Source organism: Fulmarus glacialis, unplaced genomic scaffold (genome assembly GCF_000690835.1).
Source record: "Fulmarus glacialis isolate BGI_N327 unplaced genomic scaffold, ASM69083v1 scaffold5902, whole genome shotgun sequence".
Lineage (NCBI taxonomy): Eukaryota > Metazoa > Chordata > Aves > Procellariiformes > Procellariidae > Fulmarus > Fulmarus glacialis.
This window is the reverse complement of record NW_009197063.1, coordinates 7564-30452: the sequence shown is the minus strand read 5'-3', so window position 1 is coordinate 30452 and position 22889 is coordinate 7564. Positions and strand designations below refer to the sequence as shown.

Here is a 22889-nt window from a genome sequence, read left to right as displayed (position 1 = left end):
TGCTTTAAGTTTTGCATAACTTAATGCAGGAAAAAGCACCTGACCCTCTCTTTTTTTGCATTGTTTACAGTAAATTGGTTTTTCTCATTATCTTGTTATAATACTATGAGTTTTAATGCTATGGAGGAAGGCAGAAAAATCTTGTCTCCTGTGTAGTTTGAAAAAAGTGATACTCTTGTTCAAAATGCATAGTGCAAAATGCATTAATCTGTAATGTCTAAGTTGAGTAAGATTAAATTTAACCTACATAAAATGCTAAGGTTTTTTTTTAGGCATTGTCTCTGACACATCAACTGTAGATAAAAAAATAGATGTTGTTTCTACAACCAAAACTAATTTTTTGCAGCAGTTTTAACTCCCAAGCTTTCTTAGTTCTGACTGTATTTTGAATGGAATTCTCTAGCATATTTTCTTTATGTGGTGGTATATGTTATTTCTCCTTACAGACGCCTCCACCTCAATAAGAAAGCCACAGACAAACAGCCATATAGCAAGCTTCCTGGTGTTTCACTTCTAAAGCCATTAAAAGGTGTGGATCCTAACCTGATCAACAACTTAGAAACCTTCTTTGAACTGGATTATCCAAAAGTATGTATACTATTTAGTGTCTTTTTTTTTCTCCCAAGCCTCCAGAAGTTGTATCAGTAGCTTGGGCTAGAACTATGCAACTTGATTATGTCTTGGATTGTTCTTCCTTCCACAGGAAACGCATAATTACACATTTTACATGTTGCAAACAGAACTTACTGTTTTTTGAAAAGCTGTCTATAAAGGAACATGACCAAGGCTTAGGGACGAAACATACTCTACACTTCACTAAGACCTACTTAATCATTATTCCAGTATTGTGGTATTCATAGCAGCATGAAACCCTTCAATCTATAAAAGATCATTTGAGAGGCCAGATACCCTCCCCAATTAACTACTACTTTGTAACAGATTCTCTAAAAGGGAGTAAAAGAGATTCTAAAGGATTCTTTTAACTGATAGCCTGAAACTTTCTGGTGGTTCTTACTGATGGCTCATCTAATGAAGAATTGCTCAGTGATGAGGTGGTGTACCTCACCAGTTGTTGCTAGGTAGGATAGTCTCCTAGCCACTTATCGGTGTTGAGAAACAAATAGTTAATAAAAGCTTACATTTGCTCTTGAACACTATTTGACTTTGTATATAAGTGATAAGTAATGTAAGTGATAAGTGTGTCAGATCCTGTCCTTGCTCTAACGAGCTTACAACTTAAAGGAGAAATCTGCAAATCCTTGCTGCATGTTTCACTACTTGGTGTATGCTCCTGTGGATGGAAAAAGGACTACACTTTCTACTGCATATCTCCTGAATTCTAAAACTTGTAATTTACTTTTAATAAAAACTCTTTTCTCAATTCTTCTCAAAACTGCTTCTGACACTGCGGCTTCAGTTGTAAAAGGTCAAAGGTATGTGTAAGCTGTACAGCGAGTTTCCTTTGTATATTCTGACTGAGAGCTTTAAACGTACTCCTAAGTAGGCAGGGTAAAACAAACAAAAAACCCCCCACCATTTGAAACTTATTAAAATTTGCATAGTTTTTCTGTAATGAAGCTTGGAGCCTTTTGAAAAACTTCAGGCATGAACATTAGAATCCTTTCAACTCAACAAAAGTGCAATAAAAATAAGTGTGGCCAAGATAAATTTAAAGCATACTTGAGGCATGCTGTGTACGCCAATATTGCAGACAGTGCAAAAAAGCTGCAGCAATATCTTAAGCTATTTTATGACTGTAATGAGCATCAAAACATTATGCAGCTGAAACATTTGACTACAAATACAATTTGTTTGAGAATTCAGAAAAACAGCTATGCTGGATCTTTCTTTATGAGAGATAGTCTTGACTGTTACTTCTGATAACTTATACATATGGGTGACAATCTTAAAACACTGCTACTCCACACAAATCTGAATTTCAGATAACAATAGTGACAATCATATTTTTTCCAAGGAGAGTGAAAGGGGGAAGTATGAATGCTTTGGTTTACTGGGGCACAGAACATGCCGTAGAAGCAAGATCCCCAAACTGTTTGAAAACACTTCTATACAATAACTACAAAAATACTTAATTGAAGAGATTGACATTACACCATAAAAATTAAAACAACAGTGCTGCTTGGTATTCAAAGTTCAGCTGTCCAGGGAAGAATTATTAGGGAAAAAAAAAATCTTGGACTTGGTCCAGTGAAGCTGAGTTCAACCTGCAGTGATACTTATTCTCTGAAACTCTTCTGTGACATGCCATGCATGAAATAATCTTGTCTTGCATGGAAGCCAGTTACGCAGCTTCTAAACTGCAGCACTTACACGTAATATTTTTGTGATCAGTTCTTACCTACTGTGCATATCACAATTTTGGCAGAAATCTTTCTGATCATGTTACGTCCAAATGAACTTGATTGTAATGTTTATGTAGATAAGCATTTTTGTATTTCTTCTGCTTTAGTTATACATTTTGTTGTTCTTTACTTTGTTACTGCATACAAAGGCCATTTACTGTAAATTTTTCTGTTTTCAGATATTGCAATGTCGAAGTTTTGCATTATTTCTGGTTGAATTTCTTGGATAAGAGGGATATAGAAGTGTCATTGCAACTGTGGATTGAAAATTAATTATTGCTAGCAAAAATAGTTGTTCTTTTACATATTTAATTGGATGAGCAATAAAGAACTAATTTCTTCAGCTGGTAATTTCTGTGATGTTCATGCTGTCAGGATTGTTCTGTTATGGTGGAAAGACCTGTCTGCTTAATGAGACAGGTCTTTTATCCTTTAAATTCCATTTTCCATGCTGGTAAAACGATAGGAATCAAATACTGCTTGCTCTTTAGGCAAATTGGCTTTGGGTTTGGCAAATTGGCTTTGAGTTTGCATTCTAAGAGGTAGAGATGTGTTTGTCTGATAGTTTGTAATGCTAGACCAAGTCTTACCAACTCCCATTTAGTGGTTAAAGATTTTAAGTCTTCACAATATTCTGAATGCAGTTAGAGTTGTTGGGGTTTCTTGTGTTTAACAATATCATTTTTTCTTGAAAGAACATATTTATTTAACTTAATGTCTTCTGTTACCTTATTGAACAAGAACATCAGAGATTGTCATCATTGAGCTCACAGGTAGCTTTCGAAGTTCGGATTACTTTTTGCTTAAGTAATTTACTGAAAATAAAGTTCAGTGAGGTGATAGAATAGAGTAAGGGAGAGTAAGAACTGTTTTGATCACTAGTTGGGACTCTTAATTACAACTGCTATACCAAATGAGGTCCAAGAAAATTGTTTTTAATGAGATTGAGCTTTTAAATCTTGGCCTGTAAAAATGGCTTCTGGGTACCTTGATCAGAAACCTGCATTTTCTGAATTTTATTCTTTGTATTGGAACTCTGATAACTTGTTGTACTAGTTCAGTAATCTTAACAGGGAGAGAGGAAGGTTATATCAAGTAAGGAGTGTTCAAGGAATTTGCTGTTAATGGAGAAACAGAAATACCCCCATCAAAGCTTGCAAAGCTGTCTCAAAATGTTGAGTGATTCTTAAAATGCTGTTTCCTCACCCACTGTCTGTAGCTCATGTCTAACAAGCATGTAGCTTGATTGCTGAAACAGCTACAGTTTTCCCTTACCTCTTGTTGATTGTTTAACCATTACTTTATTATTGAGGAAAATACATATATATTACATATGCATATACATGTTCCTGAGCTTAGCTTTATTATACAATTAAGCGTACATATACTGGTCTCTGTGGGTTGTCTTCTAACTCTGTTCTGCATATGCATCTACAAAGTAAAGGAAAGGAAGGTGTAGTTCAGAGGTATGCAGTCAAGTGTATCGTAGCATCATTCCTTTAATATTTTGTGCTGTAATTTTATTGAATATAAGATTGGATTTAGGATTCACATGTGAACAAAAATGGAAGTGGAAATAAAAATTTTACCTTGTGTACCAGGATGTCTTGCTACGTGCCTAGTAGAAGCCTTTCTTGATAACAGGAAAATTAATGTTCCTCAGTACAAGAGTTTATTGGGATATAGGCTTGGTTCTTTTTTTACAAGTACTTGGTTGTGCGTTAAAAAATAGTCTTATTTACCTGTAAAACAATCCCCTTGGTTTAATTTTTAATTCTGTAACAGTGCTCTCTATTTTTTTCAGTTTGGTACACTGTTAAGCTTTATTCCCTAGACCATATTGATATTAAGCGTGTGAGTGAAAATATATATATGTGTATATACATTTTTTTTTTACTAGTATGAAGTACTACTCTGTGTACAAGATCATGATGATCCAGCTATTGATGTGTGCAAAAAGCTCCTTGGCAAATACCCGAATGTTGATGCTAGACTGTTCATAGGTAAGCAGTGCAACTTGAAGGTGGGACTTTTACTTGTAAAATGTTTTTAGGGCTTCGACTCCATATACAGTATTCTAAAATAAATAGCCATCTTGTTCAGCCCATGTTGGATCTGTAGCTTAATCATCTGTTTGGGGTAAAGAAGTAAGTTTGTAGTCACAATCTGTGACATCAGTCCAAAAAAACTCTAGGAAGAATGTTTTATGCGACCCCTGCAACTCTTTCCTTCTAAATCTGAAATACAGCAGTTTAAATCCTGTCTTTGCAGTAAACTAAATGTGCAAGAGTGACTTGGAGATGTGGCTGTATTTGAACTTGAGGTCCTGCAGCAAACCTTTTTCATCATCTTAGACTGTAGGGCTCTCTTTGCTTTACATTTGAATTAGAGGAGGGAAGGGATATTAGAACTAGGTAGTAGAATGTCATTTTTATTCTCTGACATGAAACAAACTGCACTATTCTATCAGTTAGGAGCAAAAGAGTGTGTCTCACTTTATTCTGCTCCTTTTTCATTTTTCTGCTAGAATTACTGTGGAGTATAATGGTCATAATCAGTAGTCTTAAGAATTAAGAGGTAGAGAACATTTACCTTACAGAACGTAATAATAAACTTTGTAGTTCTACTGCCCTTTAACTACATTAACTTTGTTACCCTGCCATTTTGAGGAAGCATTTAAATATTTTTTTCCTTTTTAATTCTCTGCATAATTGTAGAGCTAAAATATAGAAGTGAAGGAATAATTAAAATTTAAATCCTTTTCATAAAAGTGGACTTCAAGAATTGATAGGTAAACATTTACTGTTCTTCAGTTAATATATCTAAATATTTTGGGTATCGAGTCTGAATTCTAAAAAAACCCCATACATTATTTCTGTCTGATGTTTATATTTTTTAGGTGGCAAGAAGGTTGGCATCAACCCCAAGATTAACAACTTAATGCCTGGCTATGAAGTTGCCAAATATGATCTCATATGGATTTGTGATAGTGGAATCAGAGGTAGGTGTGTGTTGTAATGTGCTGACTGTTATATTGCTCTTACTCCTTGTAGGCAAGCAGTTGTTGTTGGAGATTATTTTGACTGAGAATACAAATAGAAATGGAAGTTAGAAATCTGGGAAAAATATTTTCATGGTATAAAAATGTTTAATCTCTAATTATAGGTGAAAATTCCATTTAAAAAAATACCGTTCAAACTGTTTCCATTGTATTTGTTGTTGATCATAATAATGATGTTAATCACTATTATTATTTTTCTGAAACTTTGCTCCAAAATGCTATGCATCAAAGTATATGTGCTCTTGATATTGGTAATGGAGTGAGAATTAGTGTCTCTATACCGTAGCCTCCTAATGACAGAATTGCTCAATGAGCTGTCTTTTTTTCATTTATCACTTAGTAACGCCAGACACACTGACAGATATGGCCAATCAAATGACTGAAAAAGTAGGCTTGGTCCATGGGCTTCCCTATGTTGCAGACAGACAGGGTTTTGCTGCTACCCTTGAACAGGTGAGTGCAATGTTGTCTTTTTTTTTTTTTTTGCAAGACCTTGCTGACTAAAAGTTGTATAGTGCCTCTTGCATCTTTTGAGTGAAGAAATGTTTATTTACAGCTGCAGTCACACTTCAAACTATCTAGGATAACTTTTAAATGCTCCAAAATTCTACAGTGGTGCTCTGAACAGTGATTCAATATTTGAGTTTACAATACAAACAATAAAGATTACAGGATGAAAATGGTGGATTTTATTTAAAAATTTATTAAAACTGAAGAACTCTTTCTAGTGCTTAGTCAGAAAGGGCCATTAACTCTATTTTGATGTCTGAAAAGGAACACAGAAATGGCCATGACAAATCAGAGCAAAGCCCAGCTCACAGGGTATCTTATTTCCAGCAGGGGTTATAAGCAGAGCCTTTGAGGAGAGTAGAACACAAGCAAGGCTTATATCCTGTTTTCATGTAATACTGTCTCAACTTTCTGCAATTTTCAGCTGAGAGACTTCCTGAGCAGGAAGTAGACTTGTATATTTACTAATCCTCAATATATTACTATTTTAGCAAGAACAGATTTCTTACATGAACTTTTCCATTCTTTCTTTGAGTCCATATAGATTTTGAACATCTATAACTGTCTTTACCAGGAAGTTCTGTAGATCTACTATTTGTTACAGGAACCACCTCCTTGTTCATTCTGACCCTTGTTCTTCTATAGTGCTATTTCATGTCTCCTAATACTTGTTTTGGAAGAGAAAGTGAACAGTTGATTCCAATCCACCATCTTCATACCACTCATTCTGTCCTATTCTCCCCTCTCTTCTTTCTCAGTAAGTTCTCTTTTGTAGAATGAAGAGGTTGAGTTTTCTTGTTTGTTCCTTGTGTCTCAAGGCATGTAATTTAATAAACTATATTTTATTCTAAGCTGGCATGTATAAGGCGTTGTGGCCCCAAGACTAACTAATGTGTGTCAAAGGCAGAAATGTGAGAGATGAAAGTGCAGTGAAATTCAGTACTCCTTCATTGCATGGAGAGAGGGGAGCTCGTGTGATTTTTTGTGACACAAAGACTGAATTTCCTCTTACAAGAGAAGAGCAAGGAGCTATAGCACAAAGCTCTTAGTACTGCTACATGCTAAAGTAGCAAGAATTACAACTCCTGCTTCTATATTCCTAGAAGAGCTTTTTGCTTCCAGATCCAGTATACTGCAAGATGAGCAAGATGCCTTTTCTTGAATGAGTTACTATATTAGTAAGACCAGTGTGAAGGCCATCTATAGGAAGAATAGTAGGTGCTAGCACTCACTCCCACTGTCTCTTTATAGGACACTCCTAGTTTTAAGCTATTGAATCTTCTAAAAAGTCTCACTCACAATCTGATTTTTTTCTTTGCTATTTCTGTTTGCAAGTACATTAAGTAAATAAAATTCCCCTGCTTCTGTACAACCATACAGTAAGTTTCTAAGAACATGTATGCAGTAATGCAGTTAATCTTTAGAAGAGGAAAGAGACAGCATATCTGTCAGCTATCACCAAATAATATATTAATCCTAGTGATTAGTAAGTTACTTAATGGATTTTTAACATATGTATTCCCTGAAAACAACCTCAATAAATTAGAAATTAAATACCAAATGAAATATGGTGGTTTAATATGTGGATTTAAAACGCATTTATAAATTTGTAAAAACACAGCCAATATCACTACTAGATTTCTCAAATTTGGTGGTAGACTAGATTTCTTAACTGGTGGTAAAGATCTTTCCACATACACAGTCATAATTGGCCACGTCTAGCACTTTGCCCTCCAAACATTTCTGGAGGAAAAAGTTGTCAGTGAGTAGTACTTGCATAAATACATGTGGAGTTTTAAAAGCCTTATCTTGTTTTCGCAGGTTTATTTTGGAACTTCACATCCAAGGTCATATATTTCAGCCAATTTAACTGGCTTTAAGTGTGTAACAGGAATGTCATGCTTGATGAGGAAGGATGTCTTGGACCAAGCTGGAGGACTGATAGCTTTTGCACAATATATTGCTGAAGACTACTTTATGGCCAAAGCTATAGCTGACCGGTAAGATGACTCTGAAGTAAGCTTATTGCTTTAAGTGCAGTTTAAATCTTCTTTTTAAACACATGGTACATACTGTAAGATTAGGTGTTCAGATCAGCTTCACATGTATACAGCAAACACGGTTATGACATGTGCTTTGTCCTATCAATATAGTCTTTTAGAAATAATTAAGCCATATAATTGTCAATTCCTTTAGAAAAAAGTTTCTGATAACTTGGTTTAAGTATTATTATTTCTTTTTTCCGATTAAAAGACTTGATAAAATGCACTTAATTTTTTTACTTATACCCATTGTAATAATATGGCACATATGCCAAAGAAACTTTTGAAGCCTAGTAAAATTCTCGGGTATTTGTTCTCTAATTGTTTTTTGGATCTCTTATTTGCGTGGTTTTTATAATAATACATTCATTTTTCAGGGGCTGGAAATTTGCAATGGCCACACAAGTTGCAATGCAAAACTCTGGTTCATATTCTATTTCTCAGTTTCAGTCCAGAATGATCAGGTAAAATCCTTAGTTCCTCTCCCACCCAGCCCATCACCTGCTTCTGATGTGGATAACCTGATAATGAGAGGGAATACATTTTCCAAGCTAATTTTGATCTAACGTCCAGAATGCTGAAGTTCCAATGCAGAGCTTGATGCACGCTTCTTGTTAGTGTTGAGAGAGAGACGCTAACTTTCCACAGAAGTATGACTGATACAAGCATTAAAAAACCCCTAAAAAAACCCCACTTAATACCTTTTAAATGCTATGTGCAGTATCTTTGAAAGTGAAAATTTTTGCAATATTTAATTTGGAGGCGTAAATTAAATGAGATTAAACTAACATTGTCAGAAAAAGACCATGGTGGCTCATCATTTGATGAAGTGGGGGAGGAGGATATAAAGAATAATGCAGAGTCAGAACTGATTTGTTTGTCTTTTTCTAGATGGGCCAAACTGCGAATTAATATGTTGCCTGCCACAATAATTTGTGAGCCAATCTCGGAGTGCTTTGTTGCCAGTCTAGTTATTGGATGGGCAGCTCATCATGTGTTTAGATGGGATATAATGGTATTTTTCATGTGTCACTGCTTGGCATGGTTTATATTTGACTACATTCAACTAAAAGGTGTTCAGGTACGTAGCTTCATTTTTTTTGGAGGTTATTAAAGTTACTAGTGCCATCTACTTCAGCAAAAAGCTAAACTTAATTAAACAACAAAATAATTCTCTTGACATCAAGGAAATAACAGATCAAATCCTGTTACTTCTCAGTTTTCCAGCTTCTGTTACAGTAGCATGAAAAAGAGTAAGGGTGCTTGGTTGTAATTTTGTTTTCTATAGGCATCTGCCTCTACCTAGGCTCTGAAAGTTTGCATATCTCTTAATCTTCATGTTCCCAATCTGCTCTACCTAGGCGTATCTAGAAATTTTAAGCTTTTTTAACAGTACAGGAACAGCAGCTTTGTGGGATTTTGCTTTTTTCCTTTTATCTTAGTTCTCACTTTATCTTGTATTTATTGAGGTGTATATGTACTCTTAAGTACCTTTCTCATTCTATTTTGGTAATAATGGACTTACAGGACAACTGTAGCCTACTTCTAAAAATAAAATCTTCCCATCACTAGAAGTGGGGCCTCAAAAAATTTTTAATAGATAAAGATGTCACAAATCAGAACAGCATTTCTTCTTCTAATGCTGTATTTTCTGCTGTGACCATATTCCACCCAAATCTGATCCATAATTACTTGTGTATTCAAACTTATAAAATAGTTCTCATCATACTGAAAAATATTCTTTTGGTAGTATTAACACATACTGGAAATAAAAAAAAAGTTAGGCCTTGTGTTGATTCTGTAGGACTCCAGTTTAACAGTCAGCTTTCTGATTACTCTTCTCACCACGCAGAGCATGTAAAAGAGCTTTGTGCCTACTCTTCCTCTTCTGAAGCCTCTTCAATTTCTAGCTCCGCGTGTAGCTGGAAATTCTCAAAGGAGCAGAAAATATAGAGAGGCTATAAGGTTTTTCCTTAGTCCCATTTTTTCTATGCAATGTTTATTTGAATTGCAATCCTCTGGGAACGTGCAGGAGTGTTCTGTCTAGATGCTGTTCTTCTGGGGTCTGTGGCAAAAAAACAGTGCCTGCTTGAACACAGTGTTACAAAGCTTCAAAAAGAAAAAAGTGAACGACCTTCTGAGTCGTTCTGCCAAGCTCCTCATGTTTAATATAGATAATCTTGATACAGGAAAATATATCTTGAACAGGAAAATGTTCTTGGCTCCTAAAAAAAAAAAATGCTGTTAATATGTAAATCTGTATAATAAGCTTTAAAATAGATTTATCTGTAACAGAAATGTTTTAAATTACTTTAAAATTCCTTTTTGAATAATCAGTATGTTGAAATACTTTTTTTTTTTTTAATATTCCTAGGGTGGTGCTCTGTGTTTTTCAAAACTTGATTATGCAGTAGCTTGGTTCATCAGAGAATCCATGACAATTTATATTTTCCTGTCTGCTTTGTGGGACCCCACTATTAGCTGGAGGACAGGACGCTACAGATTACGTTGTGGAGGCACTGCAGAAGAAATTCTTGATGTATAGCCACAGCTTTGTAACTGTGAATGTCAAAAAGAGAAGGGGGGGAAGAAAAGTATTATAAATTGTTTATATAAATACTTTTAAGAAAATCTACCTTCAGTAGTTTTATTACTTGTATGTTTTGGTATCTGTTCTTTAATTTATTTTGCATGGCACTTGCATCTGTGAAAATACATCTGTAGTCTTGGCCAAATGGTACCTTGCTCCTATGTACAAATAGAAATGGAGAGAATTGGTCCTGACATCTACTTTCTATATGAATGCTCTGCAGTTAACTCTTTTAAAAAAAAAGTATCCTCCTGGATATGAACAGCTTCTTACTCCATGGTGTGCTAGCCTAGCAAAACTAGGGTTCACATCGCTATTTTCCAGCTGGATTATAAAAGGTTGTACCAGAAGTACAGCTCATTTCTGTTTTATCCCACTACATTGAGCTAGTAACAGGACCTTGGGAAAGAAGCTTTTAAATGCTTTATGCCTACCTCTTGTAGTTGCTGCAGAACAAAATGAATGGAAAGGTAAAAACGCTTTGCAAAAACAAACTAAAGTAAAGCTGGAGTCTTGTCTTTATATGTATATATGAAATACTTTAGTCATTGCAATGAACCAAAAGTGGACTGAGTTTGATAGAATGAGGTGGAAGGAATTAATGGTCAGGCATGTATTGTGGGCATCTTTTGGCCAACTCTGATCTGGTTCTGTCTTGAACCTTGTTAAGCACTGTGCTGTAACTAGCCAAGCTGGTCCCCTTCAATATTTCCATCCTTTTTTAAGGGGTGTTTGTTTTTTCCCTGTGAGTGAATGCTTTGATGGGGGGGTGGGGGTGTGTATGTGTGGGACATAGTAGGTGGTAGAAGGGAGCAGAAATACATTTCAGAAACATTTCACACATGAGCTATTTTCTTACACAATGTCTTAAGAATGTAATTTCATGATGCAGGTATTTAATATCTTTTTAAAGTGAACATACATACCTACTAGTCATAATTAAGTATTCAATTGCAGTAGATATTGTGAATATATTAAAAGACTGGGTGAGTTTGCTGTTACTGATTAAAATTGTAATCTTAATTTAAATATCAAACTAAGTCTACTGCTGGCTTTTTGCCTTCTACTGTTAGTCTAGCCATTAAATTGGACTTTTGTAGTCCAGTGGTATGACTAAAAGGACTAGATTATAATGCATGCCGTGTTTTTCCTCTCTCTGCTCCCTGTAGCTTGGTTTCCAATCTCATTGTGAGACTTCCTAATTTGTGGTGAACTGGACTTGTTTTCTTTGAACACTTTTTAATTAAAACACAGCAAAGCAAGAGAGGGATGTTGCATAAGCCTTTTGTTTTCATAATTGTATTTATGCTGCTTTACTTTTCTTCAGATGGAATAGCAATTGTCACCATGAATGTGAGCTGCTAATTACAAGGCTAATGCCAATAAGGCAGCTTTAAAAGTTGGATGATAACGTGTAGCATATTAGCAATAATGACATGTATTTATAAAAATGGACATTTTTACCTTACTGAGCCAATCCCTTACTTGTCGTATGCTACACAAGTTAATGTGTATGTATGTGTTGTAAAACATACTCTGGGCCAAAATGCTTCATCCACCTTGATATCTCTTTTGCCTTATGATACCATGGAACTCTTTTAATGGGCATTTCTGTATGAACAAAGGCTTTTGATGCATGCTTCATTCTTTTCATATGAATCAGGAAGAAGCACTTTTCCTGAGGAAAGTTGCACACTGAAAGCTAGTCTAGTTGTGACCCACGAAAACATTCTGGTTTTAATGTTGTTTTTTACATAGTTGAATTTTGCTGACAATGTTTGTATTTTCAATTGTTTCATGAAGTTTGATGCCATTCATTGCACTGCTAAAGTGAAGCTTAGCTTGCAACTTAGCTTTATGCTGATTTCTATGCAGGCAATGGAACAGAACCAAAAAAAAAAAAGGCTGAACAGACTTCATTTTAAAACTAGGTGGGGATAATTGTTTAACAGGTGCTTTTGTATTAGTAGAGCCATCTTTGGTCACAAAAAATAAAGCTTCACTTAAGCAAATAGTTTCATTTGGGTATTGTTCAGTTGATTATGAAATGGAAAACAACACTGTCAAATGTTGTAGAAGATGCTGCAACAGAACTTCTAAAAGTTAAAAATGGCTAATGTAAAATTGTGTTGATCTACAGATGTGTAGAATATACCATGTTTATTTAAAATCATTGTCTTGTTTTTTCTTTTATTTAAAAATAAATTTTTAATACAATATGTTTGGAATTCAGGGGTGGTTTTACCCTTTGTTCAAAGATGCTGTAACGTGACAGCTTTAAGTATTTATGGCAGTTTTGATAGATTTGATTTCTAATTAGTCTTCACAGCAGTAAATGGATGTGCCTTTCTTTTGAGTTTTTACACCTGGACCATCTGTTTTGGATTTTATATTTTGCTGAAATTAACTCATATGTGCCTAAATCTGATTTTGAGTTATCCTTAGTTTTTAGAATAACTTCAGTGTACAAAAACCTCACAACTGAACACATAGTTCCCTATCTATTATAACTAGTCAGCCTAGATTCAGATTTGAGAGAGGGATATCTTTGCCACAAAAGATTTTGAAACTGAGGAGTAGCATTGATATTTTGCTTTGAGGTACTCTACCAAGAAAGCACACTGCTTGCTCTGTCATCTGACTTGGCTTTTTTTTAATCTCTTCCCTAACACTTACTAAGATTTTCATGCAAAATTTAGTAAGAGACTGTGTGTATGATAGAGTTACTGGAATCTGGGAAGCATGGCAGAAACAAACACCAGTGGAATCTCTTGAAAACTAGTTACAGAAACTTAAATATTCCTGAGTGTATTTTGTGCTCGATACATCTGCAGCTGCACAGCACAATACCTAAGTCCCCTTTCCTGAGTCCTTTTATTGTTTTCCTGCCTACTATTAAGTAATGTTTTGATTTTATTCTGTGCTTTCAAATGAAATCTTTCCCACTTGAATTCCTTTCATTGCCACTCTTCTGTCTCCTGATACTGACGGCTGACTACCTGGATTTCCTCTGTCTGTTTTGTCAGCTGGACAAGTTTGTCTCTGTCTAATCACCTGCTTACATATATCATTTCTGAAAGCTGTTTTGTTCATCTTAAAGGCTTCTTTTAATCCTCACACCTAATTTCTGATCATCTAATTTTAAGGTGGGTTTGAGCTCCAGCCATTCTTGGGTTGAATTGGTCCCCCAACAGCTGTGACACTAACTCTGGCCTATTAAGGCTAAGGAAACCTAAAGTTTTGTATGGCAATAGATAAACATTTTACAGTTATACAAAGTGACTTCAGTTTAAATACTCTCCAAATAATAAATAATAAAACTTGGAAGAGAGGATGGCAGTGTACAGAACGGCAATAATTTCAAACTTAATCCAGGTTTTGGGTCTGAGAATGCATAAACTGAAGTTTCTAACTAACTGTCTGCTGCATGATTATGCTGTATGGGTCTACAACTTCAGTATTCAGAGTGAATGCACAAGTTTAAATAAACGTGTTTTCTTAGCTCTTAAAATAAACTAAGTTTCATGACAGAACTGCCCCGCAACAATAAGTGCTGCTATCTGGGCAGATGAGAACTTCCCCCAGGAAACTCACCTCTGCCTTCCTGTTGGCTTTGGAGAAGGCATGTATGATTCCTACCTTAGTCGTGTAGAACTGCACTATCATTCAAAGCAGTAATCTGGGATGTGCTTTTAACAAAAAAACCGCAACACCACAACAACACACAACCCCAAAAACCCCACAGAACCAAACCCCACTGGCTTTGTGTATCCTGTAGATCCTGAGCATTTGAAGTCAGACTGCTTTAAAGGTCGCTACCTCTTCTGCATTGCAGAAACAAATTTCCATTGCCAGTTATCAGATGACTGAGAACAAGTGATAATTCTTATAGTTAAATTCCTCACATTCTGCTTTCACTGCTTATTTGTCTGGTCCTTAAAGTTTGAACCTTTCAGTAAGGAAGCAAAGTTTAATGCAGCACTTCAGGCCAGTTTAGCCACTGCCATGTTTATGTTAAAAAGTCTGGTTACCTGTTTCATGTAGAAAGTTGCCGTTGAATATATTGCAAATCTTTGCTGAAAATGTTTCCTTTTTTGTAGCAGTTTCTACTGACAGCTGGCTCTGTTTTCAATTATAAGTGCTACCTGCAGATCAGTGTCCAGTTCTCCCTTCAAATCCAACTGTTCAACTACAAGCAAACCAGCCAGTCTCGTGGATCCCAAGGCTTTGTCAACGTTCAGCCATAACCTTGCAAGGTTACATCCAGTGTGCTTCCTGTTCAAAAGCAGTTTTAGGTTAGTGTCTTGTAAATGTTCTCCTAACTGTGCTGAAGCCCTGCAGTCTGTATATGGAAAGAAGCGTATCTGATTAGCCTGTTCAGTGGAAGATGTTTGCGGTGTGCTTGTCTTTGCACTTAGCTTAGGTTAAAATAACTAATCAGCTTATTCTTGTAAACTAAGAGACTGTAAAAAAAGAAAAGTAGTATTTCTAATACTGTCCAACACAGCTTTTGGAATGCTTTATTTCTTAAATTCTCCTTAGGTCAAGAGTGGGCTGCTGCTTACGTGTGGATCGTGTTTCTGGGGAGAGTATGCTTCCTCTTCTTGATCTTAATCAGCTCTAAGTATTTTTGCCTAAATGTTGGTGTGACTGTAGGTGATCAATTAAGAGGTGCAAACCAGACAGCTCTCAATGGAAGTTTGTGGGTTGCTGCTTGTTTCTGTCTCATCCCTCCACACATGCCCCCAGCTTTTTCCCTGTTGCTGAGACAGGAAGGAAGGGCCCCAGCCAAACCCATGTGCCAGCTGGAATTAATGGCCATTTTATATGCAGCCAACTTATGGGTGAATGGGAGAGGTCAGGCTTGTGTGCCTGTGCAGGAAGCCAGTAAGCTCACTGGGAGCATGAAGCAGGAGCTGTCAAAAGAAATCTCTTTACTGGGCTTTGACACGAAATGAGTTACTGTTCTTGACTTGGGCTTTGCATCCTCTGGGCCCGTGTTAAACTAAGATCTGCTCACAGTGTTGCAGTGGGCTCAAATGAATCTAAAGCTCTGCTGGTCTTCCTCCCCTGGCCCTTACTGTAGGATGAGTAGCTTTTCCTCTTTTAAAGCTTGCTTTTTGCCTGGAAGTGTGTATTTTTATGTATTCAACAGTAACTTATTTTTGGTGGCAATGTCTCCTTGCTTTGTCTGATACCAAAATACTGGGGGATGTGCTGAGAAAACAGAATACCCGTATACAGTACACATGTAAAATGCAATAACACATTCAAAAGTGACACCCTAACCCTGTGGGAGTAAGAAAGTATGGAGAAACTATGAAGCCTTTGGGGGGTTCTGTTAGTATATATAATTAAGTTTATTTTTCTACTTGCACATACATCCAGTTTATATAAATTTATAAGTGCATACATTTTTGTATATGAACTTTTATATATAATTATATATAAATTAATACCAAAATAAAACCCTGCAAGAAGCCTTGAATTTGACAAACCTGTTCTTTTCTGTAGGTGGACCAGACAGGTAAAATAATGTTTTTCTAATACAAAAAGCCAGCAGCTCAAAGTTTAAATAAATCATGAACCATTGAGGCTAGTATCCAGTTTGTTTCATTTCTCAGTAAGCAGACAGAGGAAGGCTCAAAAAAATGTCAGAGGTTTTCTTCTGGACTCTTTACTTATAAGCTTGAACAATGTCTTATTCGTCTGGCCTTTTGGGTCACCTCAGTAACTCCTCACTGAGGGAGAATTCAGAGACTCTGCTTCCTTAGTTGGCAGCCCCCTAAAATCTGAGCAAGGCAAGGCACATACTTTTGTCACTTGCCTCCTTTCTGTTCAGTTTCACTGGTTTCTGCTCTTCCCTCTTGGGACAACTGTTTTCCCCTAGGACAGAAACATGTGGGAAGGAGAAAGAACAGAAAGAGGGAGAGAACTGCGGTGAATGAAGTGTTAAATTTGTCCGTGACTAGTGCTCCAGAGTGAAGGAGTACAGGCAAATCTGGGCACTTTTGCAAAATGTTGAGTAATAAGGAAGGATATCACAGAGGTGAAACCTTAAAAATATTTTTAAGGGCTCTTGCTTAGAGAGAGGCTGAGACCTCTGAGATGTTCATCAAGGCTAGCTCTCTAGAATAACCCTGTTTCCCTTTAATTTTATGGGGCTTTCAGCAAGGTCTGCTTTAGGGTTATGTTGTGTGGCTGAAGGTCCGTAGCTGGCAAAGGAGGAAAGCAAGCCAGCTCAGTAGCAAGACGTGAGAACTTGCAGCCGTTGTGTCCTGGTTACAGACCACTCAGAGACCTTCTCATTTGGGGTCCCCATGTCTTGGAGAATTCAGTTGCGTGCAAACTCTTGCATATAACTGGTAGGATAAGGACAGCTTGTCATTGTTGGCCTGTTGGCTGAGCAGGGAGGGAGCTACAGCTGGAGCAGACAGATCTGGACCTTCCCCAAGTTTGGGAGTGTCTGCAGCCATGGGCTTTGTTTGAGATGACAACATTTGCTGCCTGTGGATTTCCCTACCATGAAGGGTCCCTGCCGATGCTGTGGGACCTGGGGAGTCCATTTGTCTAAAGCAGACAGTGTATCAGGGAGGGAGAAGGGAGCTGGCAGATGTTTAAAGGAGCGTTGTCCTGTGAGTATAACCTGTCTAACCCTGGTAGTATGGACTAGCAACCCTCTTACTTTCAGATACTACAATGCACAGACTTAAAATGTTGGTCTGTTTCAGGCATCCTCCTGCAATTATGATGACAATTAAGCTGAGTGTGTAGCACATGGTCAATGATGACTGCGTGTGAATATAAAGTGTATCTTATCTGTATGCAGACTGACACAAACAATGATCTCATCATAATGCATCAGCAATATGCCAACTCTGCTAGGAGTGAACAGTCATATTTGACATCCAGTGGTACTTTCATAAATGCAGTCTTTGTGCAGCCAGGGCACAACTGCATAATATTTTCGTGCTTTGCCTGCCAAACAGATTGCTTTTGTATGCAGCAGGTGATGGCTAAAGAGATTATTTCATTTTGCTTAAAGCCATAGCTGAAATGAACACCAGAAGTCAAATTTGGCATTTCCAGCCCTCTGTTCTATGATTAACAGAGAAGCTGGTGCATTTTTGCCTCAGGCAGTCTGTTGCTGTTGAACAGTTGATCCATTCTTTATCATAGAATCATAGAATCATTTAGGTTGGAAAAGACCCTTAAGATCATTGAGTCCAACCACCAAGTGCACCACTAAACCATGTCCCTAAGCGCCACATCTACACATCTTTTAAATACCTCCAAGGATGGTGACTCAACCACTTCCCTGGGCAGCCTGTTCCAATGCTTGACAATCCTTTCGGTGAAGAAATTTTTCCTAATGTCCAATCTAACCCTCCCCTGGCGCAACTTGAGGCCATTTCCTCTTGTCCTGTCACTTGTTACTTGGGAGTCAACCAGTTGTAAGGTTTGAAGGTCTTCATAGGTTTAGAAACGGGGACTGCAGTGAACTACCTTTCAGAGCAGAGTTAGTGGGGAATAATGGTGAATCTTTTTTTTTTTTTTAAAGGAAAAGCCTTAAAGAGATGAAAGATTGGAGAGCAACATATAAAGTAATAAAACCAAGTCCAAAAAGCAGGAAAGACTGCACTTGTGCATAGGGTCTCTCTCAAGGCTGGTTTTTGCAGAGTCTCAGCGAAGTAGCCTGAGCCCAGTGGCAGTTATGCTCAGAGGCCACATACCCATAGAGCTGTTCAAAGTAAAAGCTCTACAGCTATCCCAGGGTAAATTGCCCTTCAAATAGCTGGCATGGGTGGTGATAGCTGTTATGCAGGACCACGGAGGCCAGTTTGCTGGCCACAAAATTATGCCGTTTCACACTGCATGAGTAGCATTTCCTGCCTTTAAGTTTAAACACAGATCACATTCTAAAGGAAAGTATCTTACAGACGAAAGGAGGCCCTTTTTACTAACCCCTTTCCTCCACCTCCAAAACCCAGTAGCTTTCCCCTCTAAAAAAAACATTGTAGAATTAGTGTATTTTTTACTCCCAACATCACATTATTTTTCCCCCCGCTTGGCTGTGAATTGTTTTGAGCTTCTCACTCCCCAGGAAGTTGATGTTGTTACCATAAACAGGATGGACACATTTTTCCTCCTTTTTTTGGGCTGTTGGAGGTGGCAAGGTGTCCGAAGGGACTCAAGTTCTGCCATTTCATTGCTCCACACCAGACCTTCCCTGCTGCGTACCTTCACCTGGTTTGCACTGCAGCCACTTCTGATATCTGCTGCATCTGCGACAGCCATTTGCTCCCATTGCAACACTGCAATGTTTCACCTAAGAAAAGGAAAATTACCGTCTCCTCCCTGCTGTTAGCAATGGATGAAAATCAGAGGGCACTAAAGGGCACACTCGAGTCCTGGTTGGTGAATATTATCTCTATGTACTACAGTGTGCAGTGGTGTAAGTCTGACACAGCTGATGATTGGCAGTCCCTTGCTGGGAACTGGCAATAGAAAAAGAAAAAAAAGGTAAGCTTTCGCTTAGTATTTATTCAGAGATAAATAGGTTGTTTGGAGAGTCTCACTGTAGTATTCCCATGAAAGACAGCAGTCCTTGCCACCCATCACCTTAGCAATGTTTCAGGTTCCTGTACTTTTCTCCATACTTAGCTGAAACCTATTGTTTTGGGGGGAGAAAAGTGCATCACTGCCCACCTGAGTTTGATCAGATTGACTAAATCACACCCATCCGTTTCCCTCTGTCTGCCCAGTTGGTAGATCCTTAAATGTTTTTTACTGGATGGTCTGTTGAAGGCTTTTTGTTACAGGCTCACTTTGCATAGTTGCTTTCTGTGTGTCCTTTAGAAATACTCTACAGAAGTCCACAAGTCCATAGGCAATGAATCAGAAGACACCAGTGTAAGAAAACTTTGTGTGGCAAAGAAATTTCTATTCTCCATCTGAGAGGGTCTGTGCTGCCTTAGGGATCCTCTCAGTAAAACTGAGAATAGGATTCTTCAGTGGGAAGATAGATATCACTGCTGCTGCAGACAGCACCAAATAGCCCACCGGGAGCATCCTTGTAGCACAGGACCTTCTTGCGCCCTTGTCCATCCAAGGGTAGATGTATGTGCTGCTGTCAGGGAACTGCAGTGCAGTTCTCCCCACAAAGAATTAGGCACGAATCTCAGACTCACAGAGTAGCTGAGGTTGGAAGGGACCTCTGGAGACCTAGTGGAGCCCCCCTGCTCAAAGCAGGGCCAGCTAGAACAGGTTGCTCAGGACTGCGTCCAGTTGGGTTTTGAGCATCTCCAAGGATGGAGACTGCATAAACTCTCTGGGCAACCTGTTCAGTCATTCTCGTAGCAACAGTGTTTCCTGATGTTCAGAGGCAATGTCCTGTGTTTCAGTTTGTGCCCATTGCTTCTGTCCTGCATTGGTTCTGTCACTGGGCATGACTGAGAAAAGTCTGGCCCCATCTCCTTCAACCCACCCTCATCAGGTATTTATACACATGGATAAGATCCCCTTGAGCTTTCTCTTCTCCAGACTAAGCAGTTAGAGCTCTCTCAGCTTCTTCTCGTACGTCAGATTCTCCCATTCCTTCATCATCTTTGTGACATTTCCATGGACTCGCTTGAATTGTGGCCTCACCACAGTGCTGAGCAGCAGGGAAGGACCACCTCCCTCGACCAGCAGGCATCACTCCTCCCTGTACTGCGGGGACACCATTAGCCTTCTTTGCAGCAAGGGCACACTGCTGGCTCATATTCAACTTGGTGTCCACCAGCACCTCCAGATCCTTTTCTGCCAAGGTGATTTCCAGCATATATTGGTGCCTGGGGTTGTTCCTCCCGGGGTGCAGGACTTCTAACTTCTCCTTGAACTTCATGAGGTTCCTGTTGGCCCATTTCTCCAACCAGACTGGGTCCCTCTTGATGACAGCACGACCTCCTGGCTGTCATATGTACATCAGCACCCTGTAAAAAGGGAACATGTATGCCAGAGTAATGCAGAACCTAATATATTTCGTATCTCTGATAAAAACCCTTTGTAGGAAGTGTATTTGAGCCTTCTTGATGGCAGATTTTAGTCATACAAATCAAGTTGTTTTATTGGCTCCTTCTAAGTCCCCACAATTTTCCTTTATACAGACTAGGTGCATAACTGGTCTCTCAGTTACGTTTCTTTAACTTTTGTGCCCTACATCTGCCAACCTGGCAAGCTATCCCAAGCAGCTATTTAAAGCATCCGAATATTTGGGCTCTTGCTTTTGCCATGTTAATTAATTAACTGTAGGTAAAGTTGGCTGCAGGAGAAGCTGGGTGTTTTCTGATACTTCCTACCATCAGGAATCAATGACTATGCAACCTCTCATTTTTGCACCAGATTAAAAAAAAAAAGAGAAGTACACCACATCTGGGTTTCAAACGCTTAGTTTTTGGCTACTGTGTACTGTTTGAGGGTCTGATTGGAGTTGGGCTTTTGAAGACTTTCAACTTCTGTCAGTGAGAACTGGAACTGAAAGTACTCCAGGCATCACTAGGCTGCCCTAATAAGGCTGTCCTGCCTACACCCAGACTTCATGTAAAGAATACGTTTGTTTCAGGAGTGTAATGGAGGCAGTCAGGGCTGCCAAATCTTCATGTCTACATTATGTGTTAATAAACAAATAGGTGCATTCAGCCAGGGAGCAGCATTTGAGCCTCTCTCCAAGCATTTGGATTATTAATCTGAAATTATTTTACTTCAGTATAAATAGGGAAAAAAGCATTCTATTACTCTGAACCAAGAGCAAATTATCTCCTTCTTCATCTGAAATGGAAACAATACAAATGGATTGCTGATTGTAATCACTGGCTGTGACTGCTGGCTCCATCATTCATTCCTGAAATAACTGGGTGAAAAAAGAAAATAAATGGGGTTTGTATACCCCTTATGTATGCATCTGGGCACAGATTCTGAGTGCATTCATTGCATTTTGGATAAGAGTCATCTTTTCTGGGTAAGGGAATCAACAAACTGTCCTTCACATCAAGCATTCCTCTTTGCCCTGGTGCCCCTTGGCTCTCTGCCAGGCTTTCCCGTTCGCCTGCCCAATCTTCCCACTGCCATCATCTTACCTCTAAGTTTGCTCTCTTCCTCTTGCTTCCCATTTCTTCCCGCCTAGCCAAGGCTGCTGCTCCCTGCCCAACAGCATGTCTGTGGGAATGAGTTGCATGTCCTCTGTATGCCTGGTGCAGGGACCGACATTGCTCTCTCCACCTTTGCCCTTCTCCTTCGTTTCCAGAAGGTATCAGTTCAAACAGAAGCCAGCCACGCATGTGCTGCTGGCGTGCGCCCTCCTGGAGGACTTGCATGTGGGAAGCGAGCCTGCTGCTCGCTGGAGGACAAATGCAGAGGCAGCCATGGTAGCTTGATGGCCACCATCACACTGACCACCAGCTGGTCCTGCTGCTCCCATGCTTGGTGTGGTGGTGAGCGGTGGGAACGGGCAGCACGTGTGGTTGGTGTAGCATGGCCTTCTGCTGGGTTCGGCCTATGTCCTGCCTCTGTGCCAGAGCCCACTGCCTGAAACCTGGTAGGTGGAGACAGGGGCTGCTGGAATGGGTGCTGGATGCTCTGGAGATGCTTCAGAGCAGTGAGGAAGGCAAGTTGAGGAACAAAACAGAGGGTTCAGCTGTTGTCTGGGTGTCTTCTGCTTCGTGCTTTTATCTGGCTATCCTGGCATTCAGAAAGCTGGTGCAAAGAGTTGCTGTGTGTCTGGCACCTATTGTGTGTCTCTGAGAAGTGCAACTCTATTGGTTTAGACAAACGTGCCTGATGGTCCTCCAGTGGGCTGAGGCATGGGGCGTGGGGTCCACAGCTTCAGAGCCGTGACCTGAGCAGAGGAAGACTGAAACGACTTTCTTAACCAGTGCCACATACCATGTTGTTTTTCTTCTAGGCTGCCTTTAGTATTATCTTTATTCTGGGTATTTACTGGTAATCCCCATAAAAAGATTTTGAATTCACACTTTTGGACTTTGATGAGCTTTCCAGATAGCACTGTTCCCTTGCCTGTTTCTTGCATTGTTTCTTTGATAGCTGAACAGCTATTTAATACGGGAAGGTTTTCTGAAAGCCTATTCCAGTAACACTGAATACCATTGTTTTTCTCATTACCAGCCTTTTTCTTGTTCAGCCAAGAGCACAGCCCCGTTGTTGGCTCTGCGGTTTCGCTAAGAGCCGAGTCTGGGTGGGTGAAAGCTGACCCAGGGGAGCGGAGCCTGTGGGACACGCGCTGCTGTGGCCAGCGTGGTGCTGGGGACGTGGGCACTGCTGACCGT

General features: G+C 38.9%; 1 protein-coding gene across 1 annotated transcript; it reads left to right on the top strand.

Annotated features, from left to right (window-relative positions):
• Positions 1-403: 403 nt before the first annotated feature.
• UGCG (UDP-glucose ceramide glucosyltransferase) lies at positions 404-10589 on the top strand (the record flags this gene model as incomplete). The annotated part of the gene is made up of 8 exons (XM_009572394.1): positions 404-588; positions 4264-4366; positions 5263-5364; positions 5765-5877; positions 7756-7934; positions 8354-8440; positions 8868-9057; positions 10351-10589. Coding segments are annotated over 8 exons (1130 nt in total), but the record flags the coding sequence as incomplete, so codon positions are not given.
• Between the last annotated feature and the right edge of the window lie 12300 nt (positions 10590-22889).